At 53.2% G+C, this 19143-nt stretch overlaps 1 protein-coding gene across 1 annotated transcript in view; it reads right to left on the bottom strand.

Moving 5' to 3' along the window:
* SMAD6 (SMAD family member 6) overlaps positions 1 to 18547 on the bottom strand; it is an 86780-nt gene extending 68233 nt beyond the window's left edge. The window contains exons 1-3 of the mRNA XM_049905254.1: positions 16682 to 18547; positions 8156 to 8212; positions 4360 to 4437 (exon numbers count right to left, since the gene is read on the bottom strand). Of these exons, the coding sequence (XP_049761211.1) occupies positions 4360 to 4437; positions 8156 to 8212; positions 16682 to 17498 (952 nt within the window). The 5' untranslated portion in view covers positions 17499 to 18547. The remainder of the gene's footprint in view (positions 1 to 4359; positions 4438 to 8155; positions 8213 to 16681) is intronic.
* Between the last annotated feature and the right edge of the window lie 596 nt (positions 18548 to 19143).

Here is a 19143-nt window from a genome sequence, read left to right as displayed (position 1 = left end):
AAGCAGGAGACTAAGATACCAGAAGGGAGCCACTGGTTCCCAAAGAAACTTGTCCAGAGCCCCACCACCTAAGCCCACAGCTGGCAGGCCTGGGCTCTATAGCAACCCACCGCTTCAGGCTTTGTTAAATGACCCAGAGCTCACCCAACACTGAGCTTGCCTGCCTGGGGTTTCTTCTCTCACCCAGGGCATAAAACTCAGTGTCATGCTCCTTCCATTCTTCTAGCTTAGAGTGGGAGGGAACGAGAGAAGTCAGTCCTCTTCCACCAGCCCTCCTTAGAACCACCAGCCCATGCGGCCCCTCCTTCTGCATTTCTTTGAATTATGCATATGGCCACACCTACAAAGAATAGTTGCCCACCAGCCACTCACACCTTAGTACAAATTTCTTTAATGAGCTAATTTTCTTGCTTTCCTCCCTAAACTAAAATCAAGGAAATGGGAGAAGGTGGAGATGCTGCAGAGTGGGACGGCATGAAGGGGCTTTTAGGCAGTCAGGGGGCAGCACCCAAGACTCTGAGTTAGGCAAGGAAACCAGAGGGTCAGGTTCTGAAGGCACAGGACACCAGAGGGGACCTGTGTTCTTAGGTGCCATTGATTTTTGACTCACGGCAACCCAACAGGAGGGAGCAGAACTGCTCCCATAGGGTTCCCTAGGGTGTAATCTTTGCAGAAGCAGATCACCAGGTCTTCCACCCCTGGAACCACTAGGTAGGTTAAACCACCCACCTTTCGGCTAGCAGCCAAGCAGCCAACCACTTAACCACTGCACCACCAGGGCTCCCGAAGAGACCTGTAGCCTTTTAATTTTACCCAAAGCCCATTGAAGACTCTAGGTATAAGGGTCTTCAGATTTGGTGAAAGCCCCACATTCTCCTACTCACTGAGTGACCTTGGTCAAGTCACTTGGCCCCTCTGAGCTTCAGTTTTCTCATCTGTTCAGTGGGGATTCTGTATTTCAATGTGAAGTTGATGTAGAGACCAAGTAAGGGTGTTCTGCAAACTATTCAGCAGAGCTGAAGCAAGTCTCCTCTCCTGCTGCCCCTCGCCCTGCCCACCAACGTGTCCTTGCCTGCCCAGGCCTGTGACTGAGCCTCAAAATCCCCATCATTCCCCAAAGTGGCCTCAACAACAGGACCGGAAAGTGAAGCAGAGACCTTGGAGCAGGATATAAATAGAAAGCTCCAGGCTGGGCGCTGGGATTGTCATTGTTCAAGACAAACAAGGGCGGTCTCCGTCCTGAGGCTGTGGACACCCTGCACGAGCAGGACACCGTCCCAAGGGACATCAGGAGGATGGGGCAGAGGGCTGGTGTGGTCTCTGGGGCCCACCAGGTTTGCCCAGTGGTGGCTTGGATAAGCATGGAGCCCGGGCCCCCTTGTCAACCACCTCCCCCCAGTCACAGACACTTAAACTAGGGCAGGCTGCCTCCATCTTACGCCGCCTCACCGCCCCCCCACCCCCCCAGAGTCTCACCTGGGGAGGGAGATCCTGGCTGGGAAACGCTGGGCAGGACCCACAGGGTGGAAGCTGGAGAGTCACACTAACCAGGCTCATGTACCTGGCCTGAACTTACAATTTGGGAATTTGGGCTAGAGTTAGTCCAGCTTTTGGCCTCAGTTTCCTCATCTGTAAAGTGGGAAGAATCACACTGCCTCACAGGGTTGCAGTAAGGAACCAACGAGATGGAGAATGGATGGCGCTTAGCAAAGTACCTGGCACGTAGCGAGTGCCAATAAATGTCAACTGTTCCATCGTTATTTCCTATCCTTGGCCCTGGGCCGCCCAATGCATTCTGCCCACTTCTGCCCCTCACCTTCCTGATCACACCTCCCACCCCGCCCTGCTGCATAACCTTGCATTCGTTCACTATCTTCCGAGACTCTCCAGGGCCTCCCTCCCTGAGCCTGCCCTCCAGTGTGACAGCCACCATAACCACAAGTCTGTAGCTCCCAGAGGGCTAGGATCAGCTCTAACCACAGGGCCTCAGATGCCCACAGAGCAGAGTAAGCTGCAAAGGCTGAGCAATGAGCCTGGGAGGTCAGGGAGGCACGTGGGCTGGGGAAGGGGTCCGGATGACCATGATAGGGAACGTTCTGTTCACCTACCGCATCCACCCAGAACTCAGACCAAAGCCCACCAAGACCCCATTCGATCTCTCCACCTAGGAAATTCCAAATTTCCTCCCCAAATCCTTCAAGCCCTTAGAATCCCAAGCTACTGGGTATGACATTTTCACCTGAGAGCCACATGGTCCTCATCCACAGTCAGGAGCAACCGGGGCTTCCCCCCGACACACAGCAGGGACTCTGCTCTAGGACACTTGCATGGAAATTCCGCACACAGGCCCACTGGCCCCAGGGTCTCTGCAGACCTCCCAGCCTGCAGAGGGCACTCTCTGCTAGAGACCAGATTAGGGGCGGGGTCTCCTGCAGTGCTCTGGGTCCAGCTCACTCCAGCCTGAGCAGCACACCAGGTTCCCTCTGGGATGGCTGTAGCAGCTCCATACTCAGGGGGAGAATGCAGATGTCATAAAGTTACCCAGACAACCAACGCCAATGCATGCCACCTAAATTAACCTACTCTGGGGGCTGGCGGTGACAAAGAATCATACATTCAGAAATACTTGTGAAGCCTCTGGCGTCACATTTTACGTGGTTTATGTCCACATAGGCACAAAGGAAAAAGAATGGATTGAAATATGAACTTTTAGTGTTCACCTGGGTCTTTTGGGGAAATAGTTTATAACTAAATAGAGCCAAAAAGCAGAGGAAACCAAAAAAGCAAATCCATTGCCATCAAATTGATTCGGACTCGTAGCAACCCTACAGGACAGAGTAGAACCGCCCCATAGGGTTTCCAAGGAGTGGGTGATGGATTTGAACTGCTGACCCTTTGGTTGGTTAGCAGCCAAGCTCTTAACCACTACGCCACCAGGGCTCCAAAAGGCAGTGAAGGATATGGCCCACTTACCGAGGGGCCACCAGAGACCAGAAGGCAGGTAGGTTAGAGTAGGATCCAGAAGACCTGACCCCAGCACCAGCTGTGCCATGAGCCCACTGTGTGACCTTGGGCAAGTCACATTTCCATTCCAGGTTCCGGTTTCTCCGTCTTTGAAACAGTCACACTCTCAGTGACCTCCCACAGTCGTGGTGAGAAAGGATGGGGAAGGGCTCTGGAAACAGGAAATGGCCCGGGAGCCTTAGACTACAGCAAGAATGACACATAGAACTCCGTGGTAGACAACTGTCTCAAAGGTACTCCAGCCCCTGTGGAAAAGTGGGGGGACAGAGCAGTGGTTAACAGCACACACAGACCCTGCAGGAGACAGCTCTGCCACCATGTGACCTTTCTGAACCTCTGGGGCTATTCTGAGATCATGCATGTAGAAGGGAATGGTGCAGGGCCCACAGCAAACACTCAATAAACAGCTATGATTTCTGGCGTTGTTACTGCTGTTAGGAGACGGGGTAGGGGAAGGATAACTCATATGCAGACAGAAACCGGCTTCACCACAGATCAGCCATGCCCACATGGGACTGGGACGCAGCCCCAGCCTGAGCTGATGGCCCCACTCAGCAAAGTGCTAGGCCGCCAGCCACAGCCATCCTCACAGTGTACCCAGCTTGCCATGTCCCAAATGGCCCCCCAGACCTCGATGTCCAAGTCTGTTCCGGCATTCACACCCCTCCAGTTCTCAAGAAAAGCCCTCATTTCTCCAGGAAAGCTTGATCTAGGCCTTGCCCCCAATGTGGGGGTCTTTAACTACAGGAATAGGGGGCTCCAAACCAGGGTCCTCTCTGCTTCCAGTGCCAGCATCAGGCCAGAGGCACAAAAACCAATGGCCCTTGGCACACTCCTCACTCTGCAGACCACGCCCACACGCTCCTCCCACCCACTCCTCCTCTCCCCTCCCCTCTGGCCCCTCACAGGGTCCCTCCCCAAGAAGGACCGGAGGAGAAACCTGTGAAGATAAGTGTATGAGGATCCACCTGCTGCTTCTTGGCAGCTGGAGGAAGAGGGTCCCTCATTCAGGTGAGGGGCTGAGAGTTGTGCTGGGCTTTTTTATCAGCAGGGGAGGCAGAGAGGGCTGCTTCCAACATGGGCTGAGAGGTATTTTAAAAAGAATCATCTTTAGATTTTGCTCACACAGATTCTTCTTAACCCCAAGAACACTAGCGATGAAAACATTGGCAACCTTTCCACCCAAGAGATGGGAGGACAAGGGAAAAGGAATGGGGGGGAGGAGGGGGGGAATTAAAAAAATAAAAAACCTCCACCAGCCCCCCCACCCCACCACCTGTCCCGTTCTATAAAGTTTCACGCCACAGTTGACACACAAGGAGAAAAAACGCCAACCTGATAATTCGCCTGGAGCAGTGATGAGGGAGTTGGTGGCCTCCGTTTCAGTGTAAGACAATGTGGAATCCGATAGATCTGTGGGAGGAAAGAGAAAGAACGTGGTTGGCTGCAGGGCACTTGCCTCCTGTCTTTTCTTTCTCATGCATATGCGTGTGCACGTGCTTGCTTACAAAGGACACATGTCCCTCACAACTTTCTGAAGCCACCCTGCCACCCCATGCCATCCATGATCACCAGAGACCAGACCAGCCAGGCCTGGGACTCCTCTGGAAAATGCTGACTCCCTGGCTGCTGGGGCCATAAAAAAAAGCACCTGAAAAAGTTTCAATTGCTCTGACCACAGAAATAACCCACGTTCAGGGGACTGAGCAAGTAGCAACTTGGAACCTCCTTGGGTAAGGTTAAATTAAGCCTCTAAACAATTCATAGTTGCTGTACTTAATTACAACCATTAAAATTCTTGAAGTTGTTCCTTCTTGCTTCCTTCCTTCCTTCCTTCCTTCCTTCCTCCTGCCGAAGCTGGGAAAACTTTGTTTTAACAAGTTACCAGCCATCCTCGCCCTGTCCCGTTTACACCCCTCTAATTAAGGGCTCAAGCATTTGCTCCCAGATTAACTTTATATTTCTCTCTCCCCTCCCCAGCTCCCTAACATCCAAACCTGCTCACCAAGCAAGTGTCAATGCTTGGGACCTTTTTTTTAAAGTAGTTTTAAGTACTTCATATGGCCTGCATCGTTTTCCCGTCTGCAGTGCAGTTAGACGGGGAAGGGAAATTCTTTTACGTGGAAGCTTCATTTGCTCTTGAATATTAAGCTGCTAACTTGACAAGCCAGTGCCTTTTGGGGCGGGTACACTTGGAAAATTTTTCCTGGGCCTGTGCCTCTGCTCCCAGCAATGGGGTGTTATCCCCGCTAGGGGAGAGGTCTGTCCAGGAGTCTGAAGGCATGTTCTGTGAAGCCTGCAGCATTTTCACCGACATCTTCTCGCCCAACAGGACCCAGGTCGGGCTCAGCTGGTCCCACCTGTCCTAACAGAGCCACTCAGTGCTTGAATTCCTGGGGCAAAACCGTTATTAGCCTGGGCCCTCGCTAGCTAGAATTCCATTCGATCCTGCAGGAATTTTTTCCTTTTACCACATGGCTTGGGGAGCGGGAAGATGAAACATTAACCAATTTGGCCTCTTTTTTTGTTGTTCCATTTCCTACTTGCCAGATGCTGACTGGGTGTTCTGGGTTTTATTTTGTTTTTGGGTCTCATGTGATCCCAGAGGCTTAGGAGTGAACTGACTTTTTGTTTATGAAAAAGCAACAATGCAAGGAAAAGAAAACAATTCAAAAAATAACTCGAACTATTCATCAGGGCATGAAAACGCTATCTGCTGGTAAAATGTGTTGGGAGGGAAATACGAACATGTGGAAAATCTTCTTTAAAAAAAGAATGATCACATCAGTGCCTATGTGGGAACGTCTGAGAAGACTTTTGCATTTCCAATGATCCCAAAGTACTCAGCACCCTGGGCCCTTGCAGCCACCTCTCCTTTGAGGTAGCAACATCACAGGCCTAATCCTATCTCTTAGTGAACCGCTGTGGCGTACACAGCATTGCAACGTTCTCCCAAGGAGCCGGAACAGCAGGCAGTTTCCACCTTCCACAACTTGTAACCCCCTGTTACACAGTGTTTTCAGTGACAGCCTCAAAGTCTAAAGCCCACAGTGGCCTTCATAGAAAAGGAACACTTCCAACCTCGATCGCTGCTCAAGCCCCAAGGAGGGACCCCCACTCTGAAAGTTGTAGCCCAGCTTAAAGTCCCACCTCCATCAGTCAGCTATATCAGGGGTCGACAAACTTCTCCGACAAAATGCCAGACAGTGAACGTTTTCAGCTTTGCAAGCTATACAATCTCTCTTATAACTACTCAGTTTTGCTCCCGCAGTGCAAGGGCAGCCACAGATAGTATGTAAATGGATGAACGTGGCTGTGTTATAAGAAAACCTAATTTACAGATGCTGAAATTTGAATTTCATATCATTTTCAGGTGTCACAGAAGTATTATTCTTTTTATTTTATGTTTTTTAAAACCATTTAAGAACGTAAAAACCATTCTTAGTTGGTGAGCCATATAAAAACAGGTGGTGGTCTGTAGTTTGCAGACCCCTGACCAAGTGGTACTTCCTCTTTCTGGGCCTCAGTTGTCCCATTCGTAAAATAACGGGGACAGCTATTGGTCTCAAATGGTCACTCTGCAGGGCTGGGCAGTGTCCTGATTTCTGCTGCTTTATCACAGGCTGACCAATAATCCCTCAGGGCGATGATCCCTGACATTCAAACAAAGGTGCTATGTTTACTAAGAACTTCTGAATTTTTTTTCTCTAATGGAACTAGGGACCTTCTAAGCGACTAGCACAATTATATTGACTTAGGAAATGCTGAGACAGGCCTGGGAAGGAAAGATGCGGAACTGTAGACCTGAATTGGGGGCTACTCTGGATTTCCCCTTCAGCCCAGCTGCTCATGAGCTAGGCAGCCTCTCCCCCTCACTCAGCCTTAGTCTTCCTCTATTAAGTGACAGGGTCCTACCAGATGACCTCCCCAGTTCCCCAGGGAACTAAGTAAAGTTCCCCCATCCACAGGATGATGACACTTCTGGAACAAACAATGGGGAAGCCATTGTCTTTGAGCCAGACTCTCCCATCCTCATGGGACAGCCTCTGTCCTCCTTGCCTGAGGAGGTCAGACTCCTGCAGGGACCCGGTGGGCACTTCCAACCCCACAGGGAGCCTGGAAGGACGACTGGACTGGATGCCTAAGCATCTACAGCACTAAGAAGTGACCTCCCAGATAATGCTGACACACTCGACTGGGAGGAGACCTTCATCCAAAACCAAACAAAACCCACATCTTATGGTCACAATGTGGAATGTACTAGCCTCACCGCCACGCTATCTGACTTCTAAAGCTTGAGTCTCATGGGACCTGCCTGGGCCACAAAGCTGTTCTCCTGGTAGCTCCCAGCCCTGGGATTCTACAAACCCCATCACTTCTCTGGCCCCAAAATGGTGCTCTGAATCTCCACTGGAGGTATATCCATGGGCAGGAACACAGAGGCACCAGCAACAAGTGATCTTGACTTTGAAAATGACACGTATCTCGTATTCTGGAATATGAGTTAATCATGTAGCCCCCTGGGTTTTATAGAAAACCTGTTCTATCCCTGAATGGGACGTATCTAAAACGATACTACCACCTCCGTGAAGCTCACCTAGCACATGGTCCATGCCAGGGGCTTTGTGTACCAATCCACATTCTTTCTAAACATTCCAATTGTTGTTTCTGCTCAGGTGAACTTCTTGGCTTAAAAAAGGGGAAAACATACTCCTCCTGACAAAGACTTCATCCCCAAACTATTTGTCATACGACTAACTAAGACAGGCTACAGGAGAATAACCCCAGGGCTGGGGCAGGGGGGAGAGGAAAAGAGATACAATTTCCAACCCAACTCCAATGGGATGCTTCAGTGAAAACCCATCCATCTCCGACAGGCCCACATTGAAAGGCTGCAGGGAGGTTAAGGAGGAATAGTGGAATTTCAAGACATAAATAGTCCACTACAGAGCCTGGGTCTGCTGTGGCCCAGCTACTGGTGTGTTTGTAAAACTTTACCCCATTTCAAAGACAACCAGCCCGGCTTTCACCCCACCCCTCCAGCTGAGGCTGGGAGCCTGACTGAAGGGGAGCAGCGGGTGGACACATCTCCATAAGTGTGGGAAGGGGGGCCCAGGAAGAACACACTTACCCAGTGGCTTGTACTCGTCACAAGGAGACAGCCGAGAGTAGGGAGGTGGTGGTGATTCTGGAAGACAGGAGACAGCATGTCACTGCTGGGGTAGGGAGAGCTCACACCCTGGTCCACACCTGTGGGTTCTAGCCCACTGTGGTCAAGTCGATTCCAACTCATAGCAACTCTGTAGGACAAAATAGAACTCTGCCCCATAGGGTTTCCAAGGCTGTAAATCTTTACAGAAGTTGACTGCCACATCTTTCTCCTGCAGAGCGGCTGGTGGGTTCGAACCACGGACCTTTTGTTAGCAACCCAGCACTTTAAACGTTGTGCCATTAAAAGCATGTAGAATGCAAATACCGGTGGGTTCTACATGCTTTTAGCTACTGATTTCCTCAAATAATCAACTCAGTCCCCAGGGAGCCCTCCTTTTCTCCCACTGCCTCTCCTGCCGAAATTCAATGGCACAGCAATGACCAATAGCTAAGTCCGAAGGCTTGGGGTACAGATAGACCTGGGCCCAGTCCCTACTCTGCCACCTTTGGCTGTGCGACCTCAGACAAGTTACTTCACTTCTCTGAGCCTGTTTTCTCAGCTCTAAAATGGGGATGATAATCATACCAACCTCCCAGGTTCGCTAGGAGAGCAAAAGGAAGTAATACACATAAAGTGCTTAATACAGCTCTTGGCACTGTGGAAAAATACCTCCATAAACAGAAACTTGTTATTTTAGGAGCCCCTGAGCAGTGCAAACAGTTAACGAGCTTGGCTGCTAACTGAAAAGTTGGAGGTTCAAGTCTATCCAGAGGTGCACGGAAGAAAGGCCTGGCAATCCACTTCCCCAAAAACCAGGCACTGAAAACCCTATGGAGCACAGTCCTACTCTGACACACGTGGGGTCGTCATGACTCGGGGCCAACTCCACAGCAACTGCTTGTTTTTATACCAAGAGAAACTTGTGTGCAGGGCAAGTCAGAGCCAGAGCAAGCAGATTAATGCTGGACGCCCAGTTCAATCTGAACGTCAGATAAATGATGCACCATCTTTTAGTATACACATGTCCTTTGCGATATTTGGGACATCCTAAAAAATGACGGGCTGTTTATTTGACATTCAAATTGAACTGGGCGTCCTGCATTTGTATCTACTAAATTCAATAACCCTAGTCAGAGCAGAGCTGTGTGCACAGACCCCAGACGCTGAAACCCTTTCCCAGATAAGCAGCATTAGAGCTAATGTCCTGCCATGCAGGGAGGAGAGTGAGACCCTGCTCAGCTCCCCGGATTAAAAAAAAACCAAAAGGAGACCAGTCACTTGGGGTTCTCCGCCTCAGTCTCCCCCTTTCTAAAGACCAGGGATGGAATACAAGGTCTCTCCCCACCTTCCAGCTCAGATCCTCTGTGATTCTTTCTTGTCTATGGTATTTTTCTTTTGGTTTCCTTTCATTTGCCTAAAATACTCCTCCTTAAAAACATATACTTTGCCTTCAGAAGAATTCCTTAGCCTCTTGCTTTAGGGGAAGTAACAATTTGCTAAACTAAGTAACAATTTGCATGAATGAAATGACCCTTCATTTTCCATAAATGAAACTAAACACCATCAAATCGCAAACTAAAACAAACTCGCAGTGGTTATAAAGCGGTAATAACTGTTATTAGGCAGGTATCAGTAATGACACAAGGAGTAATAAGTGTTCTTCACAATTATAATAAGGCACAATTAGTTGGAGAAGCATTTGTTTTGCTCCATACACCTGATGAGGCTTCACCTCCCCTCCATCCCAGTTCTTCCAGCAAGAAGTTACTTCCCCAAGTGAAGGCTCTGAGGTCTAGAAACAGGGAATTTTCTGTGGACAATGAGTTGGGAAAAAGGAAAAGTGAATCATCGAGTAGACCCTGGCAGAGAAGCAAACATCTGCTGAATGCCAACCGTGTCTGGCTCCATGCCAGGCACACTTAATTCTATTTATTGTATTTTATTCTTTTGGACCTCAGGTACAGAATGGCTAATCATACTCATCAGGCACCTATTTTTATTTAATCCTTCCTCAAAAATAAATCAGATGGCCATTACTATCCCCATTTTTCAGATAAGAAAACTGACTTGCCCAGGGCCCACCCCCTGCCAATCATGGTGGAGCTGGGATTTGAGCCCAGGCCTCACTTAATCAGCTCTACAGCCCAATTAGAGAGAGAAGCAAGAGCCCCGACCCCCTCATGACACCCTTCATCCCCACTGGATCCAGCACGTTGCATACAGCAGGAAGTGCTCGCTAAAAACTTGTAGACAAAGACCACAGTGATGAGAATAATGGTATAAAGTTGGGCACGTCCATAGACAAAAGTGTGAAGCAAGAGGACCAGGGGGCCAAAGGGTTGATCCAAGGGAAACCCCAAACAAGATTCCAGGAGGGAGGCTGCTTGCCTTCAGGAGAAGCCACCTTATTCACCAGCCCCCAGCCCTTGGGGGGGGCTAGAGGCCAGACCCAAGTGAGGATCATGCTTCTTAGGACAAGAGGCATGACACAAGAAGGCCTGGCACTCCATGGGGAAAAGGAATTGAGGCTGGTGGTCCCACTGTACAGAGGAGTAGACTGAGGCCTGAAGAGTGGAAGTGCCTCTCCAAGGCCAGCTGGTTGTGGAGTCAGACCAGAAGTCAGGTCTCCTGACCCCTAGCCTCACGGCCTTTCCACTACTCCACTTATCAGAAGGCCTGCAACTCCTGGATTAGGGTTGTTGTTGTTGTTGGGTGCCATCGAGTCATTTCCTACTTCTAGCAACCCCATAGGCTTTTCTTGGCTATAGTCTTTGCAGGAGCAGATCGCCAAGTCTTTCTCTCAGGGAGCAGCTGGGTGAGTTCAAATCACCAGCCTTTCTTGGTTAGCAGCCCAGCACTTAACCATTTGCATCGGGTTAAAAAAAATAGCTTTGCAAAAATCTGATTGGCTGAGGCCCAGGCCACATGTGGCAGGGAGCTCTGGACCTCTGCCCCAAGATCTGTCCCCAAACATGAAACTAGACAGTGATAGGCAGTGGCAGCTACAAGTCAAGCCACTGTAGTCAATCCCAGCATCTCTTCCAGGGGCTGCTTACCTGGGACCCAAAAGGTGAAGGGCAGGAAGAGCTCACTAAAGCCCCCAGTAGCTAGAGCCACCTGGGATTTGAGCTGTGGCACCAACCACCTATGGCCACACCTGAGCTGGGGGATTCGTGAGTGAGACACAACGAAAAGCTAGAAACCTGAAATGTCAAACACCCTGGCTACTGGGGAACTATAAAGCTTTCAGGAGGGACTCCCCCAGGACCCCATTTGCTCCCAGAAAAGTGTGCACAGAACTATTTGCTAACTGTAAAGACTGGGACCCAATCACTAAATTCTTCCTACTGGAAGGCTTATAGACCCCAACCCGCCACATGGGGATTTAGAACGTCAGAGTCGAAGAGGCCTAGACTATATCCCAACTCAACTACTCAACTGATGGGGCAACTAAGGCCCAGCCAGGGAAAGGGGTTGCCAGAGGCCACAAGTCCACATAGTTGCAGATACCATCCTAATTTACCTCAGCAAAAGGAAGAGGCCAGTCATGGACCAATACCGAGCCATTTTTTTTAATGAGATATCATTCGCATACCGAAGATTCGCTCTTTTAAAGTGTACCATTCAGTAGGTTTCAGCATATTCAGAACTGTGAAACCAACACCACTATCTAATTCTAGAACATTTCCATCACCCCAAAAAGAAACCTGTCCCCATTAGTAATCATTTCCCATTCCCCCCTCACGCCGCTCCCTGGCAACCATTAATCTGCTTTCTGTCTCTATGGATTTGCCTGTTCTGGGAAACCCTGGTGGCATAGTGGTTAAGTGCTACAGCTGCTAACCAAAGGGTTGGCAGTTCAAATCCACCAGGCGCTCCTTGGAAACTCTACGGGGCAGTTCTACTCCGTCCTATAGGGTCGCTATGAGTCAGAATCGACTCAACAGCACTGGGTTTGGTTTGAGTCTTGGATATTTCACACCCATGGAATCATACACAATACATGGCTTTTGTGTCTCGCATCTTTCACTCATCATACGGCTTCAAGGTTCTATCCATGATGTAGCATGAATCAATACTTCATGCCTCTTTATGGCTGAATAATATTCCATTATATGGAAATATCACATCTTTTCACCCAATCATCAGCTAATGGACATTTGGGTTGTTTCCACTTTTTGGCTATTATGAATAATGCTACTATGAACAATACCCTGTAACCCTTAACTGCCACCCCCACTTCACTCCCACACAGCCAGGCCCCATGGACAATGGAGACACAGGACATTAACTCAGGCAGGCAGAGTGGGATGCTCGGTGAGACAGACAAAAAGTCAGAAGAAAAACTTAGCAGCCTACAGGCCCTTAGGTCACTCCCCTCTTGGAAGTTGCCTCAGTACTTGCAAAAGTTGTGTTGATTCTTAAATAATAATTCACGTGAGGCAAACTTTGAGGGGGAGAACTCCTAGAACCCAGAAGGCACAGGAGAAAGAGAGAGAGAAAGAAACAGAGACACAGAAACCCCAATCCCTTCTACATCCAACCTCAGGCATCAACTTCAGGAATCGCCTCCAACTTCTTCAGAAGCAAGAGCAGTCAGCCAGGGGCCGAGCGTACCAGAAGGCTAGCGCTCAGTTCAGCTCAGCCCAGCCCAGCCCTGACGAGGCTCTGGTTAGCCCCCAGGGAGTACCTCGGCCTTTTGGGAGCTAGACCTTAATTCTAAAGCCAGAAAAAGAGTTCACAGCCTCTCCCACTGCCTGGAAGTTTCCATGTGGGACGTTTCCCTCCACCCCCATCTCTGCAGCCCAGCATCTTGCTTGGTTAAGGATCCCCCCTGGGCCTCTAAGTTTCACTTCTCTCAAGCAGTGGCCACGGGTGGGGAGGGGGCTCCCGGCACCCATCCCCTCCACCCTGAGACCTTAAGGTTCAACCCCAAATCCGGGGTGGGTGATGTGAAAAAGCAGCCCCTGGCGCTTTAAGGCCGGCTGAGCCTAATTGCCCAGATTCCCCTGGCAGCCAGATAAACAGCGCGGCCGGCTGGCGCCAGCAAGAGGCAAACTGCACATTATCACCGCTTCCTCACCTCTGAGGAGCGCGGAGGAGCGGGCGGGCGGGCAGGCGGAGGGGCCGCTGGAGAGCCGGGCGGGGCGGGGCGGGGGCTTGGAAGACCAACTTGAAATTGATCTCATTTCAAAGGGATAATGCCAGGCCAAATAAAAGGAAAACTTTCTAGCCCATTCTAATTCCTATAGTCCTGCCTGGGAACCCTGTGTTTTCCTAGGCGGCCTCCTCCAGTCATTTAGAAGTTCTCTCTCTAGCTCTGTCTCTTTTTCCCTGGCGCAATTTGGATAATAGTAATTTACTGAATATAATTACAGAAAAAAAAAAGTGGTAAAGCCAAGAGCAGGAGATTTATTCCAAAGTTAATGGATACTTTCAGGAGAAAGGAGCTCTATAAACACACGTTAGGGCTGTGATTAAAGTATTTCTCCACATTTCCGTCCACATAGGCACCCACAAGCTCAGGGAACTGGCTTTTCCCCGGACAGAAAGACACACGGCAGGAGGGGGGCAGAGATGGAGCCAGGGCAGAACTTCCACCAGGGTGGGGAAGCCAGGAGGCTGCGGCGCAGTGCCCAGGACAGAGCCTGGCACAAGAGGGGGTCCCCTGCGCAGGACCTCAGTTTCTGAGGCAAGCCTAGGGAGAGAGGGCAGGGCAGGGGAGGAAGGCCTGTGTCTCCTGGAACCCTGTGTGTCAGACCTGTCTCCTGCCTAACCCCTCACTTTACAGATAGGGAAAAAGGCCCAGAGAGAGGAGACTTGCCCCAAGGTAAGCTGAAGGATGGAGCAGGACTGGCTTTCTGGGAGCACAAGTCCACACTGCCCAGGAAGGGACCTCCTGTCACTGGGGCTCCCTGAGAGGATGGGCTGAGGTGACTGGTGCCTGGTGAGTGTCTCTCAGTTGATCTGCTTGGCACTCTCTAGCTGTGTGCCTGCTCTGTGTGTATGTCCGTCTGTCTGTCTGCCCGGTGCCCCAGCCCTCTCCCCCAGAGCCCTGGAAGGAGCAGTCTCCTTATCAGGACGCGCACGGCTGAGCTCCAGCTATGCACCCGCCCAGCAACGGGAGCCAGGCTGGCGGCCAAGCGGCAGGGGCGGGGTGGACAGCGAAGGGCTCCCCCAGTTCTCAGTCCCCAAGGCCCAAGCCATCAAGCAGGGGATGAAGCAAGAAGATCAAGCTGGCGCCTACTGGAAACTCCTCCCAGACCATTAGTGCTCCCAGATGCCCCAGGGTGGCCTGAATGGAGGCCCACGGGCTAGTGAAGAGGTAGGGGAACAGACTTAGGGCGCTGCAGCACCTACAACAGTGCCTCCTTCTGGGGGAAGGAGCCAGTCAAGTCCCAGTGCTTGGTCTAGAATTAGATGAGTATTCCTAGAGGCACCCCCACTGACCGACAGGGAAACTGAGAAGAGGTAACTTGTCCCAGGTCAAGGTGCCGGTTACCGGCTGGGCAGAGCCTAGGACCATGTCTGCGGTTAAGGACTGTTCCACTGCAGCATGCCATGTCTCCCTCAACCTCTACTTCTCCAAGTCCACCAAACTCAAACCAATACCCAAAGAGACTTCTAGAATTGGCATGGTGGTGGTGAGGGAGGATCCTGTTTATAAGTCTCTAACTTCTTCACTCCTCCCCTTCCAGCCCACCCACCTGAACTTGCCTGGCACCTTGACTCTCAGCTGGCCCTCTCCTCCTCCTCCAATTCCAGGTTCCAGGGGTCACCTCTCCTGGAGGTGATGCTATTTTATTACACATCCCATAGTGTTCCTGGTAGTTCAGACCCACTCACCTGACCTTGATCTTCTCCCCCATCAGATTAAATTTCCTGAGGGCACAGAGCCTACTCATATTTCCACTCTGCCCCATACAGCACAGTGCCTGGCACAGAGTAAGTGTTCAACAAATATTTGCTGGCAGACTGAAGTGGCAGAGATTAGATACCGGTCAGGGCCTTCTAAAAGAGCAGAGTGGGCCCCACTACCCATCTCCCACTAAAAAAAATTACCAGGGACAGGGCAGTGACAAATAGGGCCCCTTCCTCAGAGTCAGGGAGGAGACAGGTAGCAGAATGGAGGAAGCAACTTCCAGGGGAAACAGAAAAAGAACACGGTGCAAAGACAGTCTGGTGTGGGCTATGGGTCAGGGACTGCCCAAATCCCCTAAGCCCAGGCCCGGAGTGACCATCGGCACTGCCTCTCCGCACTCACCTCCATCAGTGCCCTCTGTTCAGGAACCCCCACTAAGGCATGCTCCTTTCTCCTCCAACTGCTAACCCCCACACAAACAAAAGACACCTAAGATAAATCCATGATCCCAGGCCCTGCTCCTCTTCCATACTGGGAGCTAGGAAATCTGTGATGGGATTCTCTATGTGCCCCCAGACCTGAGGAACTCAGAGCCCTCCCAGGCCCAACAGCCTGTAACTCTGTGACAGTCCCCTCTGCTCCCCTGCCCTCAGAGCCTCCAATGCTGCCCAGAGGATTCACGTACACCCCTAAGATGTTACTGGCTAAAATGTGCATTCACTGTACTGCACAGGTCAGAGCAGGCCTGCCAGGGGCCTCGCTGGTCCTCACCTCTGCTCCAGCACCCAGAGCCTGCCCAGGTAAGCAAGGCGGGGGTAGGGAGTGTGCAGGAAATCCCAAGAGGAGAACAAAGAAAGCAAGGGGCAGTTCTCAGAGGTAATCAAGTATCTGGCCTCCTCCCATTCATGGGTGCCTCCGGCCCGTTCGGGGGTGGGGAGATCCACGACCTATAAAAAAGCTGGAAACATGAATTGAGAATGATGCTGAGGGAGGACCCTGGCATTTGACACCCAAGGGATACTGGGCCCAAGTAAGGCAAGAGGGTGGTCTCCACTTTTAGAGAGGTTACCCTGCAAAAGCTTTGTTCCTAAGTATGCAGAGAACAAGTCGGCAATTTACAAGCACTTTTGACTCTGGCCATGGTTTGTCTACACGCGTTTTCACTACTTGTATCTACTTGGATACAGTAAAGCACAGCGTGGGTGTAGGCACACGCACACAGACGCCAGAGGCCTGGACACGGACTGGTGGCCAACGCATGGGCGGCAGGGGTGCCCATGGTTAGCCTCTCCTAGGAGAACCTCAGAGCCTTCCCGGGCTCAACAGCTGGGAACTCCGAGGAGTCTATTCCCCTGCCCTGTCTATGAAGTTGGAGCCTGCACGAGGTCCCTGAAGCTGCACAGAGAAAACGCCAACGTGGGCCCTTTTAAGTTTGCTGAAGCTTTAGTTGTCATTTGATGTGTGGGCTCATTCACCCACTCCCCCGCTCTTCTTCCCAACACCCCTCAGCAGAAGCTCCCACACCCCAGGGGTACGAGGGGCGCATCTGCAGCTCGGCCCACCCGAGGTGTCACGGGCAGAGTGGAGGCTACGGTCGGGGGCGGGGAGATCCCGGGGCTCCCAGCCCGGGGCGGCGCGCTCACCTGGCCCGCAGAGCCGGCTGAAGTGGTAGGGATTGCAGCACACGGTGGGGCCGTCGGCGGCGGCGGCGAAGCTGTGGCAGCCGCACAGGGGCTTCAGCTCCACGGCGTGCTGCAGGTCGGGCCAGCGGAAGAGGCGGCCGAGCAGCAGCTGCGGCGGCGCGGGCTGGCCGCCCAGGCGGAGGTCGGCGCGCGGCACCAGCACGCAGCCGCCCGGCACGCCGCCGCGGGACTCCACCGCCTCCAGCAGCGTGTCCAGCGAGCGCTCCTTGAGCCGCTTCAGCAGCGAGTACGTGACCGTCTTGAGCTCCTGCTCCAGCAGCAGCAGCCTCGAGCGGGCTTCGCGACTCCGCCCGCCGCCCGCCGCCTCCAGGGCAGCCCCGGCCAGGGAGTCGGCGGCCTCCCGGGGCGCGCCGGCTGCGTCCCGCTCCGAGAAGAGACAGCAGGTCACCGTCTCGCAGTCACTCTCGGGCAGCCAGCCCAGGCCTCCCGACTCCGCCACTTCCAGCGGGGAGCCCCAGGCGCTAGCCCCCGGCTCCGATATGGGCCTCGGGGGGCCCCCTGAGCGCCGGCGCCTCCCAGCGCCCTGGGCACCTCGCTGTCCCACCGCGTCCCGGGGCCGCCGCGGGGCTACCGGGCGGACTTCAGAGCGGCCGCAGCCTCCACCTTCTCGTGCCCGCTGGGCCGGCTCAGCTCGGCTGCCCAAGCTCCCATCCTCCTCGCCGCCGCCGCCGCCGCTGCCGCCGTCTTCCTCCCGGTCGGGGACCACACGACTTCGCCAAAGTCGCCGCACCAGCCCCGAGCGTTTGGACCTGAACATACGATATCCTTTGGCGCCGGGGGTGGGAGGGAGGCGGTCTCCGGTTACCGGGGGTCCGTTCCCTCAGCGAGGCGCCGGCTGCACGGGCCGCAGCCCCACATGAAGCTCCACCGCGGGGCGCCGTGCAAACCGTGCACAGCTTGTCGTCGAAGGGGCGCCGCAGGGCTGCAACATGAGGGAGCTCGCCGAGGCGGGACGGCCAGGCAGGGGCGGCCGGGAACACGCGCTCGCCGAGCCGCAGTCCGCGCCGGGCCAGCGGCTACATGGACACCGGCGGCCGGGCTGCTCAGCAACTCCAGCCCCCGCGCCTTAGGGGGGCTGCAGGCGCCGTGCCGCCAGAAAGATCCCGCATGGGCCGGCAAAGCTTCAAAAGTTGCGCGGCTGGTCCATGAGCACAAAGCTCTCGCGCCGAACACCCCAAATGTCTTTGGAAAGCCCTGCCTCAAAAACCGAAGCGCTTAACTACATGGGCTTTTCCTGCAAGACCCGAAAGGCAGGCTTGTTGTTACCTTCAGTTCCCTTCTTACTCCCTGCAAAACGGAAAAAGAAAAAGAACCCCCAGACAAAACCAAAATCCCTGCATTTGCATGCACGAAAGACCAACTCCGTCTCAGGTCCCAGGCGCTAGATGCACTTGGAGCGAGTTTCTCCTGAACGCGGTGTCAACACATGAGTGGAACTGTAAAAATCCCGAAGAGCTGCTGGGAACCCTTAATTTAAAATATGATCCACCAAGGCAGAGGTCGCAGCCTGCCCCACGCTGCGCTCGGTCGCTCCGGGCGCCGCGGCTGCCGAGGTCGCCCCCAACCCCCCTCCACAAAAAGTGCCTCCCGGTGGCCTCGCGGTCGCTGCGAGGTCTGGCGAGGCAGCGCCCGGCGGCTCTTTCTCTCGGCTTGGCTCCCTCGCTCGCTCCCCCGCTCGGCTCTCTCTCTCTCTCTTTTTTGTTCTCCTCAAACGCACACTGAGGGCCCCCGGAGGAGCGCCGCGGAGTCATTGGCTGCCTCCCATCATATGCCAGTCTAGACACTTTGGCGGCTCCGCGGCGCTGATTGTTGCGCAAACAAGGTTTCAAGTTTCTTAACTCTTAAAGGAGAACACGTCCCTTTGCAGGGCCGGAGGCTCCAAGGGGCTGGCTCCTGGGGCGGGCCGAGCCCCGGCCCCCGCCCCCCGCCCGCCCCAGCAGCGCCGTCCCGGGCCTGACAGCGCTCGCGGCCCGCTCCCTGGCTCGCGTTGCGCCCCGAGCACGGATGCGAGCTCACACACGCGCGCGCGCGCGCGCGCACACACACGCACAGTTACACAAACCACGGGCGGGCGCGCAAAGACCTGGCGGACCCACTGATACGCGGACTTTGTGCACACAGTTAAAAGCACATACTGCACTTGATTAGGGTTGATCCAAACCCCTATCCAAGGGAAGGCTAATAAAAGTGGGTGTGCGTGTGTCCCTTGCTGGCTTGGGCCTCCTGGGACCAGGAGAGACTGATATGTTGGAGCAGCGGGATCTTCCGTGACCGCACGAGGACTCCACACCCTCTGCGCAAAATCGGGGGCGGCTCTGCTGGGCCAACCACGGGGCCGCGAGACGTTTCGCGCAGGAGGGTTCCAGGCTCGCCCCAGGTGGGGAGTTGGGGAGGGCGGGGTA

This window comes from Elephas maximus, chromosome 13 (genome assembly GCF_024166365.1).
Source record: "Elephas maximus indicus isolate mEleMax1 chromosome 13, mEleMax1 primary haplotype, whole genome shotgun sequence".
Classification (NCBI taxonomy): domain Eukaryota; kingdom Metazoa; phylum Chordata; class Mammalia; order Proboscidea; family Elephantidae; genus Elephas; species Elephas maximus.
The sequence above is the reverse complement of the archived record's forward strand: the minus strand, read 5'-3'. Positions and strand labels throughout refer to the sequence as shown.